The sequence below is a fragment of the Alligator sinensis genome, unplaced genomic scaffold (assembly GCF_000455745.1).
Source record: "Alligator sinensis unplaced genomic scaffold, ASM45574v1 scaffold48_1, whole genome shotgun sequence".
NCBI lineage: Eukaryota > Metazoa > Chordata > Crocodylia > Alligatoridae > Alligator > Alligator sinensis.
The window spans coordinates 344,509-362,572 of record NW_005842541.1 but is presented as its reverse complement, the minus strand read 5'-3'; the positions used below and the strand labels follow the sequence as shown (position 1 = coordinate 362,572).

The 18,064-nt window shown below is 47.8% G+C and overlaps 1 protein-coding gene across 7 annotated transcripts in view; it reads left to right on the top strand.

Moving 5' to 3' along the window:
- LOC102384967 (dimethylaniline monooxygenase [N-oxide-forming] 5-like) overlaps positions 1-18,064 on the top strand; it is a 60,672-nt gene that overhangs the window by 13,532 nt on the left and 29,076 nt on the right. For 2 of the 7 annotated variants that reach the window (XM_025213604.1, XM_025213601.1), the window contains exon 1: positions 9,281-9,446. The exons of 3 other annotated variants lie outside the window; for them this stretch is intronic. Coding sequence is in view for 1 of the 4 variants with exons in the window: in XM_025213600.1 (XP_025069385.1) it covers positions 9,158-9,188 (31 nt within the window). In the remaining 3 variants the exon portion in view is untranslated. Of the gene's footprint in view, positions 1-9,117; positions 9,189-9,280; positions 9,447-9,968; positions 10,104-18,064 lie in introns of those variants that run through there. 2 more of the 7 variants (XM_025213600.1, XM_025213602.1) reach the window with 2 other exon arrangements.

Sequence of the window (18,064 nt, the reverse complement as noted above, 5' to 3'; positions counted from 1 at the left end):
AAAGAGTGTAAACATTCTTCAAACTGTCATGAATCTGAGGTCTAATCAAAAAGGAATGAGGAAAATCCATGCCAGTGTAGGTAGGAAAGATAGAGAGGACAGAGATGGCATCACACAACATAGCAACCTGCCACCAAGAACAGATACAGAAGAGCAAACCCCAGACACGGTGGATTCCTTCAAGGGGGAAAACTGTACTCACCTCTGAGGTCAGTCTGTTATTCTTTGAAAATGCTTATATGGCTTGTCACAGCTCTAGTCTCCTTGTATTGGGACCTTGAAGTATTTGAGGGGAAGGAAGGTTTCTAGTGTCAGAGAAGCTGTGCAGATCCCAGCCATGATGGTGAGGTCTCCTCTTTGAGTTTAAATGTCCTTGTGGACAAGGGTTGAATTTCCTTCTTTTACATCACTTTTGTTCCATCTGCCTTCCATGATGGTGTTTTAGTCAGGGTGGGCCAAAGCCAGGATTTCAAGCACATTTGTCTAGTCAGAGTAGGCTGGCTTCATCTCTTCAGAACTTCTGGAAGAGCCCAGCCTGACTTGCTGGAGGTGACCCAGTCTCAACAAAAGCCTGTGTGAGGTATGACAACAACAACAAAATGTAGATCCCAAAAACAAAAACTTAGAGGGACAGCCAAATAACTCATAATTGGAAGCCTCCTTTGGACATTGCAACTCTCCTGTCTGGTTTCAGCTTGATAGCTATTGTTGCTTTGAACCATGGGTAAGCATAAAATGAATACCAAGGATTACATTTCAGTCTTTACATTCACCAGCCATTACACATCCAGGAGTCTGAGATGTCTCTATCCTAAGTTCAGAGTGGAAGTTGTGGGATCTTCAGAGGGAATTTTCAGAGAGCACCCTGATGGACTGACCAGCATCACGTTCCAGTGAAAGTCTATCTATTGGGCCACTAGGAGGCTCAGTAGGTGTTGTACTTCACTGCGCAATGACCGAGTAACTCAACTTCAGGTTGGCAGGAGGACTGTAAAAATGTCCGAGTGATCAATTCACCTATGTTTCATTGCATCTCCTTCAGGTTTAAATCTGGTTGCAGCACTCTAGGGGACTGTGCAAGTAAGAGTGGACTATTATCCTTCCATAACCCTTGGGAAGGTTAAGGTGGAGGCAACATCTAAACCTGTTGTGCCCTGAGGTTTCCCCACTACTGAAGATGAGCATGGTCAGCACTGGGAAAGATGCAGTAAGTGATGACAAATGGGAACTCACTGCAAGCTTCAGCAACAGGGCCTGAGCCTAGCAGCTGGAGAGCAGGGGCACCTGCAAACTAAAATGAGCAGGTTCTGGGGGAGGAGAAAGAGAAACACCTGGAGAGTTGCTCTTCCCAGGAAGCTCTGGCCAGCTCATTCCAAAGCCAGATGGTACCATGAGGACATCAGATCTGCTAGGTAGGTTTGGGGGTGCTTTCAGTTTTAGGAAGGGGAACAGCAGCCAGGCAAACTAAGGCCCAGAGAGTGGCTCTCCTTTCTCACACCCATCAACACCTTATTTTGTGAGACCCCTTGTTTATTGTGGGGGTTCAGGTGCTACTCAGTGGGCACATCTACACAAGATGTTTAATGCACAGTATACATGCATTACAGCGTCATGGCAAAAACTGCTCTTATGCTAATGCACAGTAACATTAGTCTGCTGCGCATTAACCATCACAAAAAAGTGTGTGATCATGCTAATGCACAGTAGGGCAGCCTACTACACATTTATTTATTACTTCCTTTTAAAAGTACTAAATTTAATGTGCACTAGGCATTAAGCATTAATGAATGTGTAGACGTGTCCAGTGTGAATAGAGACCTAGTCCCAGATGTTCCCAGATCTCGCTGGAGCCATCAGAAGTCCAGGTCCTTGAGGAAAAGCAGCTGTGGCATGAGGGGGGCTGTAATAGCCATCTGATATGAACATGACTGTCTCCTAGTAGATGCAGCTTAGCTCCTTGGCACAGAGTTAGCTATGTAGCAAGAAACTATGGTTGGCTGTGAAGCAAGCAGTTGTAACTCTAAATCAGATTTCTTCAGCTGTGTCTCAGTGACAAATCCTGACTCCACCTTGGAGTGGGTGGAAAGGCAGAGGATATGGGAAGCTGCTCCTTACGGCATGCCACAGAGGAGTGGCTGTAGGTTCTCAGGAGCCAGAGAAGGGGGATGGGCTGCATGTATCTATGGAAATGCTGCCCCACCTGTCCAGCAGGTGTAGCAGGTTCCCCCATTCCCCAGGCTCAGTTTGACTTCCACCAAGGCTGGAGAGCTATTGGGTTAGTTTTGCTAGAATAAATAAGCCACAGGTGTTACTGTGACCTCATAGCTGTATGACACATAAAATCATACATAAGGTGGGAAGGGACCTTGAGAACTCATCTAGTCTACACCAAACAGTGAACTGCGGTTTGGGATTTCAGGTAGAGACTTCAGCCTGCCTTCAACTATGGTAACAAACCCCATTAATTTTGTGTAATAACTTTTTATTAGAGATACATGGAAAGAAGGGAAAAGAGGCAAAACAGTTTAAATGCAAAGTATCGAGTAAGCCTTGTATTTTAACAATATCCTTTATTCCCTTCCTTTTTTGCTGCTGAGAGTTTTTATATGGAAGGCCTCCTGTCTGACAAACTTTCAGGAGGCAGGAACAGTTCTTTTGGGGAGAAAGAGAGGGGGATTAGCTGTTCAGTCTCTTGTTACTGCAGGTGTCAAAGTCTGAGTCCATTCCTGTAAAGGCAAAAGAAGTCAAAAGGACACAAAAGGGGATAGGAAAGAACAGCAAAGGCAGATGGTTCTGTTTCTGCCCAATGTTGATCCTAATATGTAGTTTCATTACGGGTGAAAGACCTGACAAATAGAGGTATAACAGTGTTTGCACCTTGGGCAGTGGTGGCAATAGGCTGGCAGTGGCAGCTGCTACCAATCTTGTACCTCCTGTAAGTCAGTGCCCGGGGCTGGTACCCCATCTTCTCCCACCTTTGTTATGCTACAACTGGCAAACTTGTAGCAGTGCTGGATGGATTATGGCATGACTTTCAGCTGTCTTGTTGGTTGTGGCTTCCTAGCTCTAGTGGAAAAAAAGAGCCTTGGCTGGTGAAGTCAAACTTTCATTAAACAGAAGACAAAAGGAGCAAGACAGGAAGGAAAGGAAAATAAGGGGAGAAAAGAAAAGGACACATCAGAGAGGGGAGGGAAAGCACAAATCTCTGTCACAGTCTCAGGTTATATTTGAGGTTTGATTGAAGCCAGTGGAGGCTTCAGACACATTATTACCTAGGTCATCCTCTATGACCAGAATCAGGATGATGAGGTCCCAGCAGTATCCTCATGAATCCCACATTAGCAGGAGCCAGGGGGTATGGCTGTCACAATGATAAAGTTCTGTCCTTGCAGCCCAGCTAGTTGTCCTTACACCTCTCCCATTTAGTGACCCCCCCAGGTAAACAATTCAGAAAGGATGTGGCCAAGTTGGAGAGAGTCCAACAGACGGCAGTGGAAATGGTTAGGGGGCTGAGGCACATGACTTGTGAGGAGAGGCTGAGGGAACTGGGCTTATTTAGTCTTCAGAAGAAAAGACTGAGGGGGGATTTAATAGCAGCCTTCAGCTACCTGAAGGGGGGTTACAAAGAGGATGGAGCTGGACTGTTTTCAGTGGTGACAGATGACAGAACAAGGGGCAGTGGTCTCAAGTTGCAACAAGGAGAGTTTAGGGTGGGTATTAGGAAAATCTTTCTCACTAGGAGGGTGGTAAAGCACTGGAACACGTTACCTAGAGAGGTGGTGCAATTTGCATTCTTGGCAGTTTTTAAGACCCAGCTCAACAAAGCCCTGGTTGGAATGATCTAGTTGGGGATGGTCCTGCTTTGAGCAGGGGTTTGGACTAGATGACCTCCTGAGATCCCTTCCAACCTTAATTTTCTATGATTTTATGAATTTCTAAGAAGGAAGCAGTAATCTTATCCCATGAATCCATCAGAAATCCCCAGTGATCCCCCAATCAATGACTTCAGCTATAAAGAATCCTTCTGTTTTTAGAAGCTGTCAGCTTGTCATCATGTTAGTCTGTGATCTCAGCAAACTCCTGACATCACCTATTGCAGTTCTTTCAACCTCAGTGTCTCAGTTTGTCCCAGGATATTTGTGTCCAGTTTTTGCTGACTTAACAATATTATGTGAAAGACTGAGTTGGACTTTTGTTGCCTTTGGCAGCATGATGTATGGGCTTCTAACCAACAGTGTGTGCTGTCGTGGAAACACACGCAGCATACTTTTGGGTCAGGTCAGCAGAAGCTTTTATTCAAAAGAAACTACAGCTGTAGGGGGGATTCCAAAGTGACATGGATTTCCCAAGCACTTGGAAGGGGTCCCCCCCCAAGAGCAAAATCAGGAGGCTTATATACTTTTTAACAGTTGCTTACAACTCACGTGATCATATAGTGAAATTAGCATGAAAAGCGGCTATAATATTACTTCATTATTTCTTTGCTATAATCAGGATGGGAACTAATGGTGGATGCGAGGTTAGTTCACAAACCTCCTTCTTGCACCTGGAAATCAGATTTGTACATACTTTTTTGCTATCTTCAAGGCCGCGGTGAGTGAAGCAGTTGCAGAGGAGTTACAAAGAACAAACACTTTCTCTTATCTGTTCTACTATACAGAGCCAGCAATTCTCCACAAAGCGGTTATGTCATCTTATAACTAAAATAATCAAAGTTTAAGGCATATATTTTTTCTGATTCCACAGTGCCCAGCATGCAGAAGGCTAATCATCTGGTGTTCACAGGGAATGGCTTTGCAGAAGGTTGGCTTTGAAGCCTGTAAATATTTTAATTTTAAATATTTTCCTTGCTGTGCTTGCAACCGCAAAAGCATGACTGGCCTGGAAACAAGATGGAATCTGGAAGGAATTTTGTTTGCTTTTATTGTCTGAACAGGGAGTAGGGCAAAAAGAAAAATCATAATAGCTAGCATTCCTCCATAGATCTCAAAGCACTGAACAAAGGAGGTCAATCTTGTTATTCTCATTTTACAGTTGGGAAACTAAGACATGGCAAGGAAAAGTGGCTTGCCAAAGTTCACCCAGTAGGCTACAGGTAGAGCTTAGAAAAGAACTGGCATCAGTTGTGACAGGTGCATTAGTGCCCATTACTGACTATGAAATCAGCCCTGAATCACTACCAGCAGAAATTTCTTTATCAGACAGCGCCTATTAATCACAACAGTTAGGGAGATACCCTCCCAGTCATCAGCAGAAGGTTATGACGGGATGAGTCACTCTACACATGCCGCATTTCTGGCGTCCTTCCTCTAAGGCTGCTGCCGCTGCTGCTGGCTTACCAGAGAGTCTAGAACAGCCATGGATAGGATACAATAGGTGCTACCTCTGCCCTTGCACTTTCCAATGGGCGAGGGGCACCCTCTGGACTTCATCCATCAAGGCAAATTTGGTGGGGCCTGACTCCCTTGTGTGGGGAAAAAGGAGAGGCGCCCTTTGCCCACATCTGCTGAGGGCGCTATTAAATTCAGAATTATGGAAGCTGAGTCCAAAAAGGTTGAAACCCACTACTCTAAAGGAACCATTAATTGCCGGTGTCAGAGATGGGCCTATTTGTTATGCAGTGACAGTCATAGCCATAGCCAGGCATTTTGGCACTAGGTGCAAGTCATCTGCAAAGCGCCCTGCTCTGTGCACTACTACATAATTACGACATTTGGTTCGGCACTCGCTGTGTGAGGGCTCCTGGTGCTGGTGCACCACTGGCACTGCTATTGCTATCGTACTGGTGATAGCAGGCTGAGGCCCACAAGAAACTGCAGCTACAGGGAGGCTGTATCAGGGCACTGGGATGTGCCTGATCCTTTAGGAGAGCAAGCAGGCTGAGAGGCTGCTTGCAGGTGGCAGAGGGGAGCTAATGAGAGACTCGCCTGACTGGAAGAGGCTGGAGCTATATAAACCCAGAGCCTGCACCAGTCAGTTCATCTCTCCCCAGCAACCAGGAGTGAGGAGCCCCTGGCTGCAGGGCTCCTGAAAGGACCTCCATGTTGCTGTCACGCTGCAGGCCTGGAAACGGAGGCACGTTCCCTGGGCTGAGAGAGACGGGGTTTACAGGCAAGTGGCCTTTGTTTGTTAAACCCCTAGAGGGCTTGAGGTGTCTGCCAAAGGGTGGACATATTTCTTGGTTATTGAAGTTATGCTGGTAGTTTAGCCTTGAGCCCTGCTGAGGCTGGCTCCAGGCCTATTTAGAGAACCAGTTACCCAGGAGCCTCAGACTGAGGATGGGGCCCAGTGAGGCGTCCCAGAGCCTAGAAAGGGCTGAGACCAAACCAGAAGGCCCAAGAGCCCAGGGAAGGGTTGAGTTGGGCCAGAGGGTCCATGAGCCCAGAGTGGGCCAAGCTGGACTAGAGAGTCTGAGAGCCCAGAGCAGGGGGCTGCGTGTGGGACTGGGATCCAAGAGCCCAGAGGAGGGGCTGCGTGTGGGACCAGGGGGTCTGAAGGCCCAAGGGGGCCGAGTGTATAAATAGTCACATCAATGAGAGAGAACATCTATAAGGCTGGGGACATGGTGTAGGGGAGGAAAAGGAGCCGTGCAATTTCCCCTTAAGGCTACTGGTGCCCTACAGGGACCTAGGTCCCCCTCAGCCTGATTATCGGGTAACTATAGGCCTTAGGTAACTATGGGCCAGTTAGTCTCACCTCGGTCCTTGGAAAGATTTTTGAGAAAATTATCAAGGAACACATCTGCGGGGGCCCAGCATGGGACGTAATGCTCAGGGGCAACCAGCACGGGTTCTTTGCAGGCAGATCCTGCCTGACTAACCTGGTTTCCTTTTATGACCAGGTCACCAAGTCCTTGAATGGATGCAGGCGTTGAGGTAGATGTCATCTACCTGGACTTCAAGAAGGCCTTTGACATTGTTTCTCACCCCATTCTCATAAAAAAACTAGGCAACTGCGGCATTGATGCCTACACAGTCAGATGGGTGGCAAATTGGCTTGATGGTCGCACCCAGAGAGTGGTGGTGGACGTCATTGTCAACCTGGAGAGATCTGTTAAGTGAAGTTCCCCAGGGCTCAGTCCTCGAGCCTGTGCTATTCAACATCTTTATCAGTGACTTGGATGTACGTGTGGAAGGCACGCTGTCCAAATTTGCTGACGACACAAAGATGTGCAGAGAAGTAGGCACACTGGAGGGAAGAGACAGAATCCAACTGGATCTAGACAAGTTACAGAGGTGGGTGGATGAGAATAGGATGGAATTCAATGCAGACAAGTGCAAGGTGCTGCATATGGGGAGAAGGAACCAGCAACACACATATAGGCTGGGGAACACCCTTCTCAACAACACAGTGGCTGAAAGGGATCTTGGAGTCATTGTTGACTCCAGGATGGACATGAGCTGCCAATGCGAGGAAGCAGTCAGTAAGGCTAACCACACCTTGTTGTGCATCTACAGATGCATCACAAGCAGGTCCAGGGAGGTGATCCTCCCCTCTATGTGGCACTGGTCAGGCTGCAGTTGGAGTACTGCGTCCAGTTCTGGGTGCTGCACCCTTACCGTGAAGAAGGTTTTCCTGACATCTAGCCTAAAGCTAGATACTCAGCATGGAGTAAAAGTGGCCCATCCCCCCCTCGCTGCCAGTGCTTCCTGGTATAGGTGCCCAGAGCCCATGCAGGGCTGCCCTGTGTCTACATGGCATCACCACCACCTCCAGACTTCCCCACGGGGCAGCAGTGGCAGTGTAGAGCAGACTCAGGGCAGCCCCAGGTGGCTACACTAGGAAGTGCCAGCAGTGGCAAGGGGGAGGAGCTGAGCAGCAGTATCTCTCCCATGCTGCCACTGCTGAGAGTGGGGCCCAATGCCCACTCTGGGCTTGCCCATCCACACTGAGCAGCAGCAGTGGCCAGGCAGAAACTGTTGCTTAGCACGGGAGAAAAGCAGCCCCACCCCCTCACCGCTGCTGAGCTGTTCTTGGTGCAGCTGCCCGGATCCTGCGCTGGGCTGCCCTGCAGTTCCATCACCACTGCCTCTGAACTGCCCAGCGTGGCAGCGATGATACTGCAGAGCAGCCACAGGGCAGCTCAGAGGCAGCAGTGACGGAACTGCAGGGCAGCCCAGCATGGCGTGGCACGGGTTCTGGGCAGCTGCACCAAGAACTGCCCAGCAGCAGTGAGGGGGAGGGGCCACTTTCCCCACATGCTGAGCAACAGTTTCTGCCAAGCCACTGCCACCACAGCTGCTGCTGCTGCTGCTGCTGCTCAGCCCGGATGGGCAAGCCCAGAACAGGGATTAGGGTGCACCAAGTCAGGGCTGCGCGCACAGGTTCCCACCACTACCATGGAGTTGGGACCAGCAGCAACAGCAGACAGAAGGAGCCGCTGTGTGCCCAGGGGTGGCAGGATGTGCCAGGCTAGGTGGTGTGGAACGGGCATGGGGTGCGGGGTGCGGGGCACATTGGGGCTGCACACTATTGGCAGTGCAGGGAGGTGCCATAGGGTGCGCAGGTTCTGGGCTGTTGCAGAGTAGTTGCTGACTGGCTCAGGAAGGCACACAAGGGGCTCCCATGCACAACCCACCATGCCCTTAAACCCTCCCCAGCAAACCCCATAACCACACCCTCCCCCACACACAATCACATACCCCCAAAATACCATGCCCACCCATATCCTCCCCCATACCCTCCTTATATACCCATGCACCTCTGGGGGGAGCCCCTCACACACCCCACCACACACGTGCACCCACACCCCCTCCTCCACACACCCCATGCCCTCCCACAAACCCCATACCCACCCTGCGCACACCCACACATTCCCACCAACCCCCCATAGCCACCTACCCACATCCACACATACTCCCACAGCCTCCCCCACAATTTAAAAAAAAAAAAAATTAAAAATTATTACAGATGTTTGATTTTTTTTTTTTTAGTATAGAATTTGGGGGGTGGGGGGGAGTTCGGTTCCAAAATGGCAAACCCCCTTCCCAAAAGGAGCACTTCCAGGGGCAAGGGAAGGGACTTCTGCTTCCAAGATGGGGACCAGGGGGGTGGAGCACTTGTCAAGGGGCAGGGCCACTCTTGCAGCCCTTGACAGTTCACCAAAACTCGTTAAGCATCTCTCAGCTGAAATAATTGCCTGTCCCTGGGCTAATGAATGCCTAGAAGCAGTCCTAGCTCCACAGAAAGTAAGTAATTTATTAATCTTTCTTTCAAGGTTGGTTTTCAGTCTGCAATCATTTCCTCCACCCCTGCCCCTTGCGTGTGAGTCAGTGGGAGAGAGAGAATCATGGGGTGGAGTCACTAAGTAGAACTTCCCTTCAGGAAAACACAGAGCCCTAGTACGGAGTTTCAGTTTGGGAGAGACAAAACAACACACGTAAGAGTTCCACTGGGGCTTAAGCAAAGCATTTAACTGCCAACACGGAGTATCATTTTATTTGCAGGTCAGTTATGTTTTTGAAATGCTGTTTATGTTGAACATCCTAGTGCATGTTTGCATTTCTAGTTGCAGTACACTGTGTTCCCTTTTCAGCTGTGTAACTAGGGCAGCTGGGCATAGTCAGGGTTTGGTGAGCTGGGCTGGCAGCTCACTGAGCTGGAGGATCCAGGTAACAGGATGAACCTAGCCAGAGTGGAGCAGGGAAAAATGAAAGGTTTGGGGATAAAAGGGGTCAGGATCTGGGCTAAACTGCCAGGGAGAGGGGTCAGCATGGGAAATCAGTGGGATTAGCTAAAGCAAGTATTTAAATCATGAAAATAATAATTGAACAACATGTAAATACAAAAGTGATTGCTGATGAAAAGAACAGCTCAGATTCTCAGTGGGTGTAAATCAGAATTCTCTGTTCATTTCAGTGGCGCTATATCAGCTCCCAGCAGATGGGGATGTCACTCAGATAATTTAGCTTAGTTGAGATGAATTTTGAACTATATTCCCAGCACCTTGTCTTTTCTCCATCCAGGAATGTGAATCTTGACTAAGTTGTCAAAAATCCTCTTGTATGCAGATGAGGAAATGAGCCAATGCTAAGATTATTGTTTGATCACCTGCTGAGAGAAAAGGTGGTGAACACTTGTTGTTTCACAGAAGGCAGCAGCAGGTATCCTAAACTTGATTTTCATTCTAATTTGGAAAGCAAAGAAATATTTTCAAAAGTTCCAACAAGACGTAAAGTTTCAGTTAAAAAAAAAAAAAGTCTTAACATTCTGCAATTTCCTTTTAAATGTTACTGGTTGGATTTTTCATTTTTTAATATTTGTATTATTTTCACACTGTTTAATGACATCTTAGTAGTATGTGTGTCTAAAATAACATTTTGAGACATCTGATCTTCTTTTCTGTATGAATTAGTACTAAGTGCTACCCTTGCAAAATTTTTAAGTAAAACTAAAAAAAAATCAGTACAACCCCTAGGGACCAGGAGAGAAGTTCATTAAAAATATCATTACCATAATAGGGTTAGCCAATTTGCTGCATCATACCAATGAAAAAATTGGTTCTGGCTCTTGGGACTGTTAAAAACAAGGTGATGTTATAAACAGGGTTCAGTATAATGGGGTTATACCATACTAGAATGGTTCAATTACTATAGTATGTCCTATTATAATGTCACTCATTGTGAGGAGAAGAACCCTGTAAACTAAAAGGTAATGTTGGCTCAAAAATGACTGGATATAAACTACCACAAATAAATTGAGGGTAGAAAATAAAAGGAGGTTTCCAACCTACAAAAGAATGAAGTTCTGGAACAGCTTTCCAGCTGAGGCAGTGGACACAAGAACAGAGATGTGCGGATCTGAAGAAAGAAACAGAAACTTTTGGGGGGAAAAACTGGAGCTTTTTCTTCAACCTGCCCCACCACCTGCAATGCCTGGCATGGAAAAACGGGAACAATTGAAAAGAAATGTGTGTGTGTGAAATACTTTCTCTTAGGTTGAACACTGAACCATTTTTTTTAGAATAACATTTAAAATGATGTCATTACTGTTGTATGTCGCTCCTTCAGAATTCTTTGAAGTAATCAATTCATATTGCAAATGAAGTGGCTTTGTTTCAAAATGTCTACTATCGGAGTTACAACATCTACATCTGGTAGACCTGCATTCTATACCTACCTATCTAATCATCGTAAGAGCTCTGGCATGTTTACTAGAGCAGCGTTTCTCAGCCTAAGGGTCACAACCCAAAAGTAGGTTGCAAGAATATATGAAAGTGTCATGAACAAACTTTAAAAATAGATTTTGCTTTAAAGGAGAAAAACATGGGAAACCGTGGCTTTTCCCTTGTAGGTTGGCAGAGATTCAGTCTGTGAGGGGCTGCTTGGGTCTGATTGGGGCCCCTCATGCCCTACACACCCATGTCCAGCCCCACACACTGTGGGGCTGGGGCCTGGGGGAAGCAGATTGGGAGTGAGGGGCACTGGGTCAGGACTGGCCATCAATGTTTACAAATGGGTCCTGGTACAAAAAAGGTTGAGAACCACTGGACTAGAGAATGGGAGTGGGTACAGCCCAGAGCCCTTTCTTAACAGGTCCTGCCTACTTCTGGTCAATTCTGCCCTGGCAGTGAAGAGCAAGATGGAGACCATGGAAGCAAGAGCAGGGATGGCAGGGGTGGAGGAAGGAAACTGCTCCCCTGAAGCAATCTTCTTTTCAGCTGGCCTTGTCAAGCAGCCCACTTCTCCCAGATACATTCCCTCTTATAAATCCGTTATTTGCTTGCACTTAGTCACTGGTGACAGTAAGAGGCCTGTGTCTGCAGGGCCGTGGAAGAGAATCTTGAAGAGCTCAGATGGATCCTAATCTAACATCCTGACCCTGAGAGCTCCAGGAAGAATCAACAAGACCTATCACAGAGAAACCCATATTATTTTCTTTTTCTCCTTCAGCAAAAAGGGGGAGAAGACTGGAAGAAATGCCAGCAGTAGGAAAGCAGCATGGGACATCACAATAGACAAATATGCATGTATTGCCACAAAACAAGGGTGGTGTAAACCCACTTGAAGATTTCATGAATTTGGGGAAACTGGAAATGAGCTACAAAAGAGTCATAACTGTAAATATTACTTCTATTGTAGCTGTAGCCTGTAAGAAGCATCAGGAAGAAAAACATGATAAGAATAACATGGTAACCAGTATGGAGGGGAAGGGCACAATAAATAATTACAGCTGCTGCTTTCCTGGCCACCAGGTTGCCACTGGCAGCTCAGCCATGGCCACTGCCTCATGTGCCACCATCTGTGGCAGAAAACTGCCCAGTTGTGTCTTTGATGTTAACAGTGAAACTTCCTAGCAAAACAAGAAGAAGGAGGGTGATGTCATTTGGAAACAAAGTTTTTTAGTATGTGGTAATAATTGGAGATCTTGACATAGGCAAAAAATGTGCAGCACATGGGGCTTCCTCTGTGGAACTCTTTGGAGCTACTAGATCTGGTTGTCACTCTACCCAGATCAATCAGAGCATTTTTGTCAGATGTTCCTGAACTTATGACAAAGATAAGTTCAGTGTGTTTTGGAAAAATCTAAGCGCATCTCCACTCACAAGTAAGAAATTAGTGAAAGTGAAGCACTTATTCAGAGACAGGGAGAATTTTGCAGCCAACTAATATAATGTTTCTGATAGGCCTGTGCGAGTAGGCAGCTATTCGATCCAGCTTTGGATCCAGCCACTTCGGATGCCAGTGATCTGATCCAGAGCTCCAGACCGGGTTCCTGCTTCAATCTGGCCGAAGTGGCTTTGAAGCTTTGGAGCCACCTCGGAGATCTGGCCATAGGGTATAACGGGGAATCAATGAAATATCTATAACTTTGTTGGTTTTTGTCTGATTTGGATGAAACTTGCTGGAGTGGTAGCCTTTGTGCTGAGAGCATGAAGCCTGCCAACTTTCAATAAGATCAGTGCAGGGATTTGGGGGGAACTGCACCCCAAATTCTTGAAAGCAAAACTCATGTCATGTGTATGTGTTACACCAGGGGAGTGAAAACTGAAGGGGTGGTAGCCTCTGATGAGGCCACAAAGCCTGCCAAGTTTCAAGAAGATCAGTGCAGGGGTTTGGAGGGAACTGCACCTCAAGCTGCTGACAGGCAAAATTTGTGACCTAGATGATCCTGTGTGTGTTAAGGTGCAGTGGGCTGAAAACTGCAGGGGTGGTGGCCCTGACTCAGGCCACAAAGCCCGCTAAGTTTCAAGGAGATAAGTGCAGGGGTTTGAAGAGAACTGCACCTCAAGCTGCAGATGAGCAAAACTCATGACATGGGTGATACTGTGTGTGTTAAGGCACAGCAGGGTGAAAGCTGCAGGGATGGTAGCCCCTGCTGTGGCCACGAAGCCTGTCAGCTGTCGAGGAGGTAGGTGCAGGGCTTCTTAGGTGCAGTTGTCTTAGCTGTGCTCCAGCTGGGTCCCCAGTGCTGGTTCTGGGTAGGCTCCTCTGCCTGGATCTCACCACTTGTCTCACCAGCAGGGATCCTGGTGTTCCCTGTTTAAAAATTGCAAATTCTCTGATTAAAAAAACCCCAAATTGTCTCATTAAACTATTGTCAATCCATGTTCTTCCACAATTAAAATGAAATGCCACTGTATAGTGAAAGATCAGTTGGGCAACATTTTATTGGTATATTTACACTTTTAAAGCCATTTGGAAACCTACCAGTGCCTCTGTCATCCTAATAAAATTAATTCTAAATATCTGTACACTTTGGCATTTGCTTTTGGTTTTTTATATCATAGAAAAATCAGAGCTGCCCCTGCCCCCTTCACTCACCAGGATGTGAGGCACTGAGCAGCACTGGGATGCCAGTGCCCTGCCCCTGCCCCTCCTTCTAAACCCACACCCCCCTCAGTGTCCCTCACTCCTGACCCACAGCCCCTGCCTACCCCCCACTTGCTGCCTCCTGGCAGCAGCTCTGTCCCAGCACCAGGACATAAGTCCAGCTCCAGGTGTCCCACCGGTGGCTTTGTTGCTCTGAGCAGTGCCAGCCCTTGCTGTTCTGCTCTCTGCACCTGTGCCCAGGCCCCATGCCATTCGTGAGAAGCCCCTGACTGGGGCTCAGGGTCTGGGCTGGGCAAGTCCCTTTCCTTCCAGGCCCGCCTACCCCTGCACAGGCTACTCTAGGGGCGTAGTGGGGTTCTAAGCCTGGCTCTGGCAGCCTCTCCTACCCAGAGTGCTGAGCCATCTCCAACCCCCATCTCTCTCACTTTCTCACACACCCCTATGCTGCCACCTCCCCCCCCCACCCTCAGCCTATCGGACCCCCCAAGTGGTTCCTGGGACCAGAAGCCTCCCCCAGGCTGTTGCCACATGCATCAGCACCATGGGCATGGGGCAGGACTGCAGTGTGACAGCTGCCTCGGCAGCTACAGCTCCCACCAGCAGGTCCCAGCTGGGAACACAGGGTGTGAGATTTGTGGGGGGGGGATGTGGAGTGGATGGAGAGAAGGGGTGGGGGGATTGTGGGGTGGGGCTTGGGTGGGTTTTTGGGGGGAAATGTGGGGTTTGTGGGTGGGCATGTGGATGGGGGCTTTGTGGGTGGATTGGGTGGGAGTGTGTGAGGGTGTGTGGGGACTGTGGGTGTGGCTAGACTGTGGGGGGGACTGTGTAAGAGGGGTGGGTTCCCCCCATGGCACACAGCCTCTCTCCCCACCCCTCCACCCCCAGCAGAAACAGCAGGCCGTTGGGGCACTTGTGCTCTGTTCCTGGCAGGGACCCTGGCAGCGCATGGCACTGCCTGAGACCCAGGGGCTACAAATGGTGCACGGTGCCAGACTGGCCCAGCCCACTGGCATGCACCCTCAGGCACAACTGGGCCAGCTCTTGCTGCCACGTGTGGCTCCCGGAAGCACACACAAAAGCCATGTGCCAACAGGCTGGGCTAGGTCCTGCCTCCATGTGTCCCACATGCCATCGCACCAGGCTAGCTCCATGGAGGCAGGACCCAGCCTGGCCTGCTCTCACACAGCTCTTGTGTGCGGTGCTGGGAGCCCCAGGTGGCAGCAAGAGCTGGCCAGTTTTGCCTAAGAGCATGCACCAGCAGGCTGGGCTGGTGCCACCCCCAGGTCTCAGCTGGCACCACACACTGCCAGGGGCTTCTGCCAGGAGCAGGCCATGAGTGCCCTGATGGTCCAACTGGTTGCAGCTGCTGCTGCTGCGGGGGGCGGGGGGGTGCCATGTGTGGGACCCCACCTCCCACATAGTTCTCCCCACCCCCTCATCCCATCCACCCACAGTTCACCCCACTCCCACATAGCATGCCAAGGCAGCATGCTGGAGCAACAAGGGCACACAGCAGCCATAGAGATGCTTTGGCCATGTGCTAGAGCATCTCTCTGGATGACCCAGCCTCTGGTTGCTTCAAAGGAGACTCCAGGAGTGCTCCCTGCACCTCTTTTTTTTGGTGTGTTTTTTTTATTATACCAGGATTTCCCAGTATCAAATTTAGAGTCTGCACTGCAAATATGCAGTGCAAGGAACATTTTTTCATTCTTAGCATGCCTCTTACAGCATCTGAAACTGTTTTGAGACACCACAGTAGGCACTTGCTCACTCACCTGGATGTGGCCCTATTGTCCAAAGGTTATGTTAGCAAAGATAACATTGTTTATAATGTTTGACTACATTAGTAAACATTTGGCACATTTAGTACTAGATGTTAGAAAAGTGCTTTCAAGGGTAGGAGAATGCAGTCTCTGCAGGTATGTATGATCTAGGAAGGCAGTTTAGGAGTCTGCCAAGCCTATCACTCTAACATGGTGAAAAGGTCTTTGAAGAAAAGAACTTCTGACTCTTGCTTCTCATCTGCTTTTTCCCTATTTTAGAAAAATGTCAGCTGGCAAAAAACCACACTTCCATACCTAAGTGCTCTGCTCTATTTCTATATACTAAGTATATTTTCAGAATTTTCTATAATCAAATGTTTCAAATGTTTAATTTCATTGTTTTTCATTAGAATTTTCTTTCTTATTTAAAAAAATGTTGGTTTTGATTGAATCAACGAGGTGTTGATGTAAAATATCATCCTGTTCTGGTTTGGAGAGGCAGCTGGAGGTGGAGGAGAGGCCACTGACACCAATTTTTAAGGAAAGACTCAGAAAACCTCCAGATTAGCTATTTGTCTATTTTTGTTCGTAGTTCCATTTCATAGATGCATTCATTTTTACAGAGGCTGAGTAAAGAGTGAAGGAAAAAATGTGGCAACAGAATAAATATAATTTAAGAGTCTCTCTAACCACACTTCAGCCCTTTGATTGCTTTTTGTTCCTCAGACAACTATATGGCTAATTTATGGTTGCATAAAGACTTGAGGAGGAGTGTTTTATTTCTGCATATAACACAGGGTTTCAGGAATTGTTTGGATAAGTGTGAGCCTTCAGCAATGAACATATTGATATTTGAGGCCTTTGCAAAGTTTGCCAGATAGTCAATATGCCTGCTGTGGTCTATTTGTCTTAATTAGGGAAGATGATTCAAAGTCTGGATATGGACAGGGATAATGGACTTGGGACAAAAGCAGACAGGAGAAGACTTAGAAAGTTCCAGTCTTTCTCAACCTTGACTGTAATTTACTGAAGACTCATTCTGAGCATAGGTATCATGCTGTACAGGATAAATCAGTGCATTGGGAGCTTTTAGCAGCGTGCATGAGTTGTAGGGTGTGTGTGTGGGGGGGAGGTGCCAATGATAGGGTATGGAAAACTGGATGCATCTACATGTGCACTTTAATGCACATTAGCCTATTTTAATGTGCATTAAAGTGTCACTGAAAAAAATGCTATTTAGTTAATGTGCATTAAAATAGGCTAATGCACATTAAGCATCAGTAAAACCATGGGCTCCTATACATGTGCATGGAGTCTGCTCTGATGCACTGAATCCAGTCTGCTGATCAAGTCTGCTGGAGCATAAAAATTGACGTGCTCCACGTCACGTGCATCAGTGTCGCCACTCGTCTCTGCGCTGAAAAATGTCAGTGGGACGCTTTGAAATAAATCACGTTTGATAAGCTTTAGTTCAAAGTGCCCCACTGCCATTTTTTTAGCATGGGGACGCTGATACATGTGACATGTGAGTGCTTTTAATTAGCACAGCTCGCTAATTAAAGCACCCGGTGCCGCATCCCACAACACACGTAAAAATGCCCCATGCTTTTTAGTTAATGCACATTAAGACAGGCTAATGCACATTTTCTTAGTCCCTCACAATGCCGGCACTAGATTTAATGTGCATTAACTGAAGCACTAATGCACGTGTAGATGCACCAAGACCTTTGGTGTGGTCAACATGCAACCTACAAGCAGCCTACAGGAAGAATTGCTCTCTTCTTTCCCAAACAGCTTACAATATAGCTGGCTGTGGGGAAAACTTCCTGCATACAGGACAAAAGCTGAAGCTTGTTTTTTGTTCTCTTTGCCAAAGGAGAGCTGGAGGTAAGATGGATCTGGAGGAGGTAAAACCTGCAGGCAAAGTTACCCCGAGGAAAGAACACTATTTGTTTTATGAAGCAGCTAGGTTGTGTTTTTGTTCTGCTTGAACTTGAAACTGGAGGACCATTGTAGCTACAGGAGTGGAGGAGGCCTGGGTGGCACTTCCCAGCTATTTGTGCCAGGAGCTAACTTTAAGCTAAAGGGATGGAGACGGATGCATTAAAACTGAAGCCTCAGAGAAAGGGCTGCTGCCAAGGCAGGGCCAGTGCCGAGGAGCTGAGGTCTTAAACAGTAGACCAAGGTGTAGGGTGTGAAGAGAGGAAAGGGGGCCATGGCCGCATCAGCTGAGGCCCTGACAAGTGCTCAGAAGCCTCAGAAGTACTCTCTTAAAAGGGAAGCACTTGAAGAGGACAACCAGCCCCAGGTGAGGCAACCATCAAAGTTACTCTCTGTTCCAAGGACTGCCTCCCTCAGCAACAAGCAGAATAACACAAAAGGTGTGGCAGGTAAGAGACTGGAGGTGAAGTGGAGTCAAGGTTAGGAGTCAGCAGGCAGGTTGGACCATGGGAGGGGAGAATTGGGTGATGGGGTAACAGCCCCCCTTCTCCCCCAGGGTATCATAGACAGCACCAATGGACATGCTGC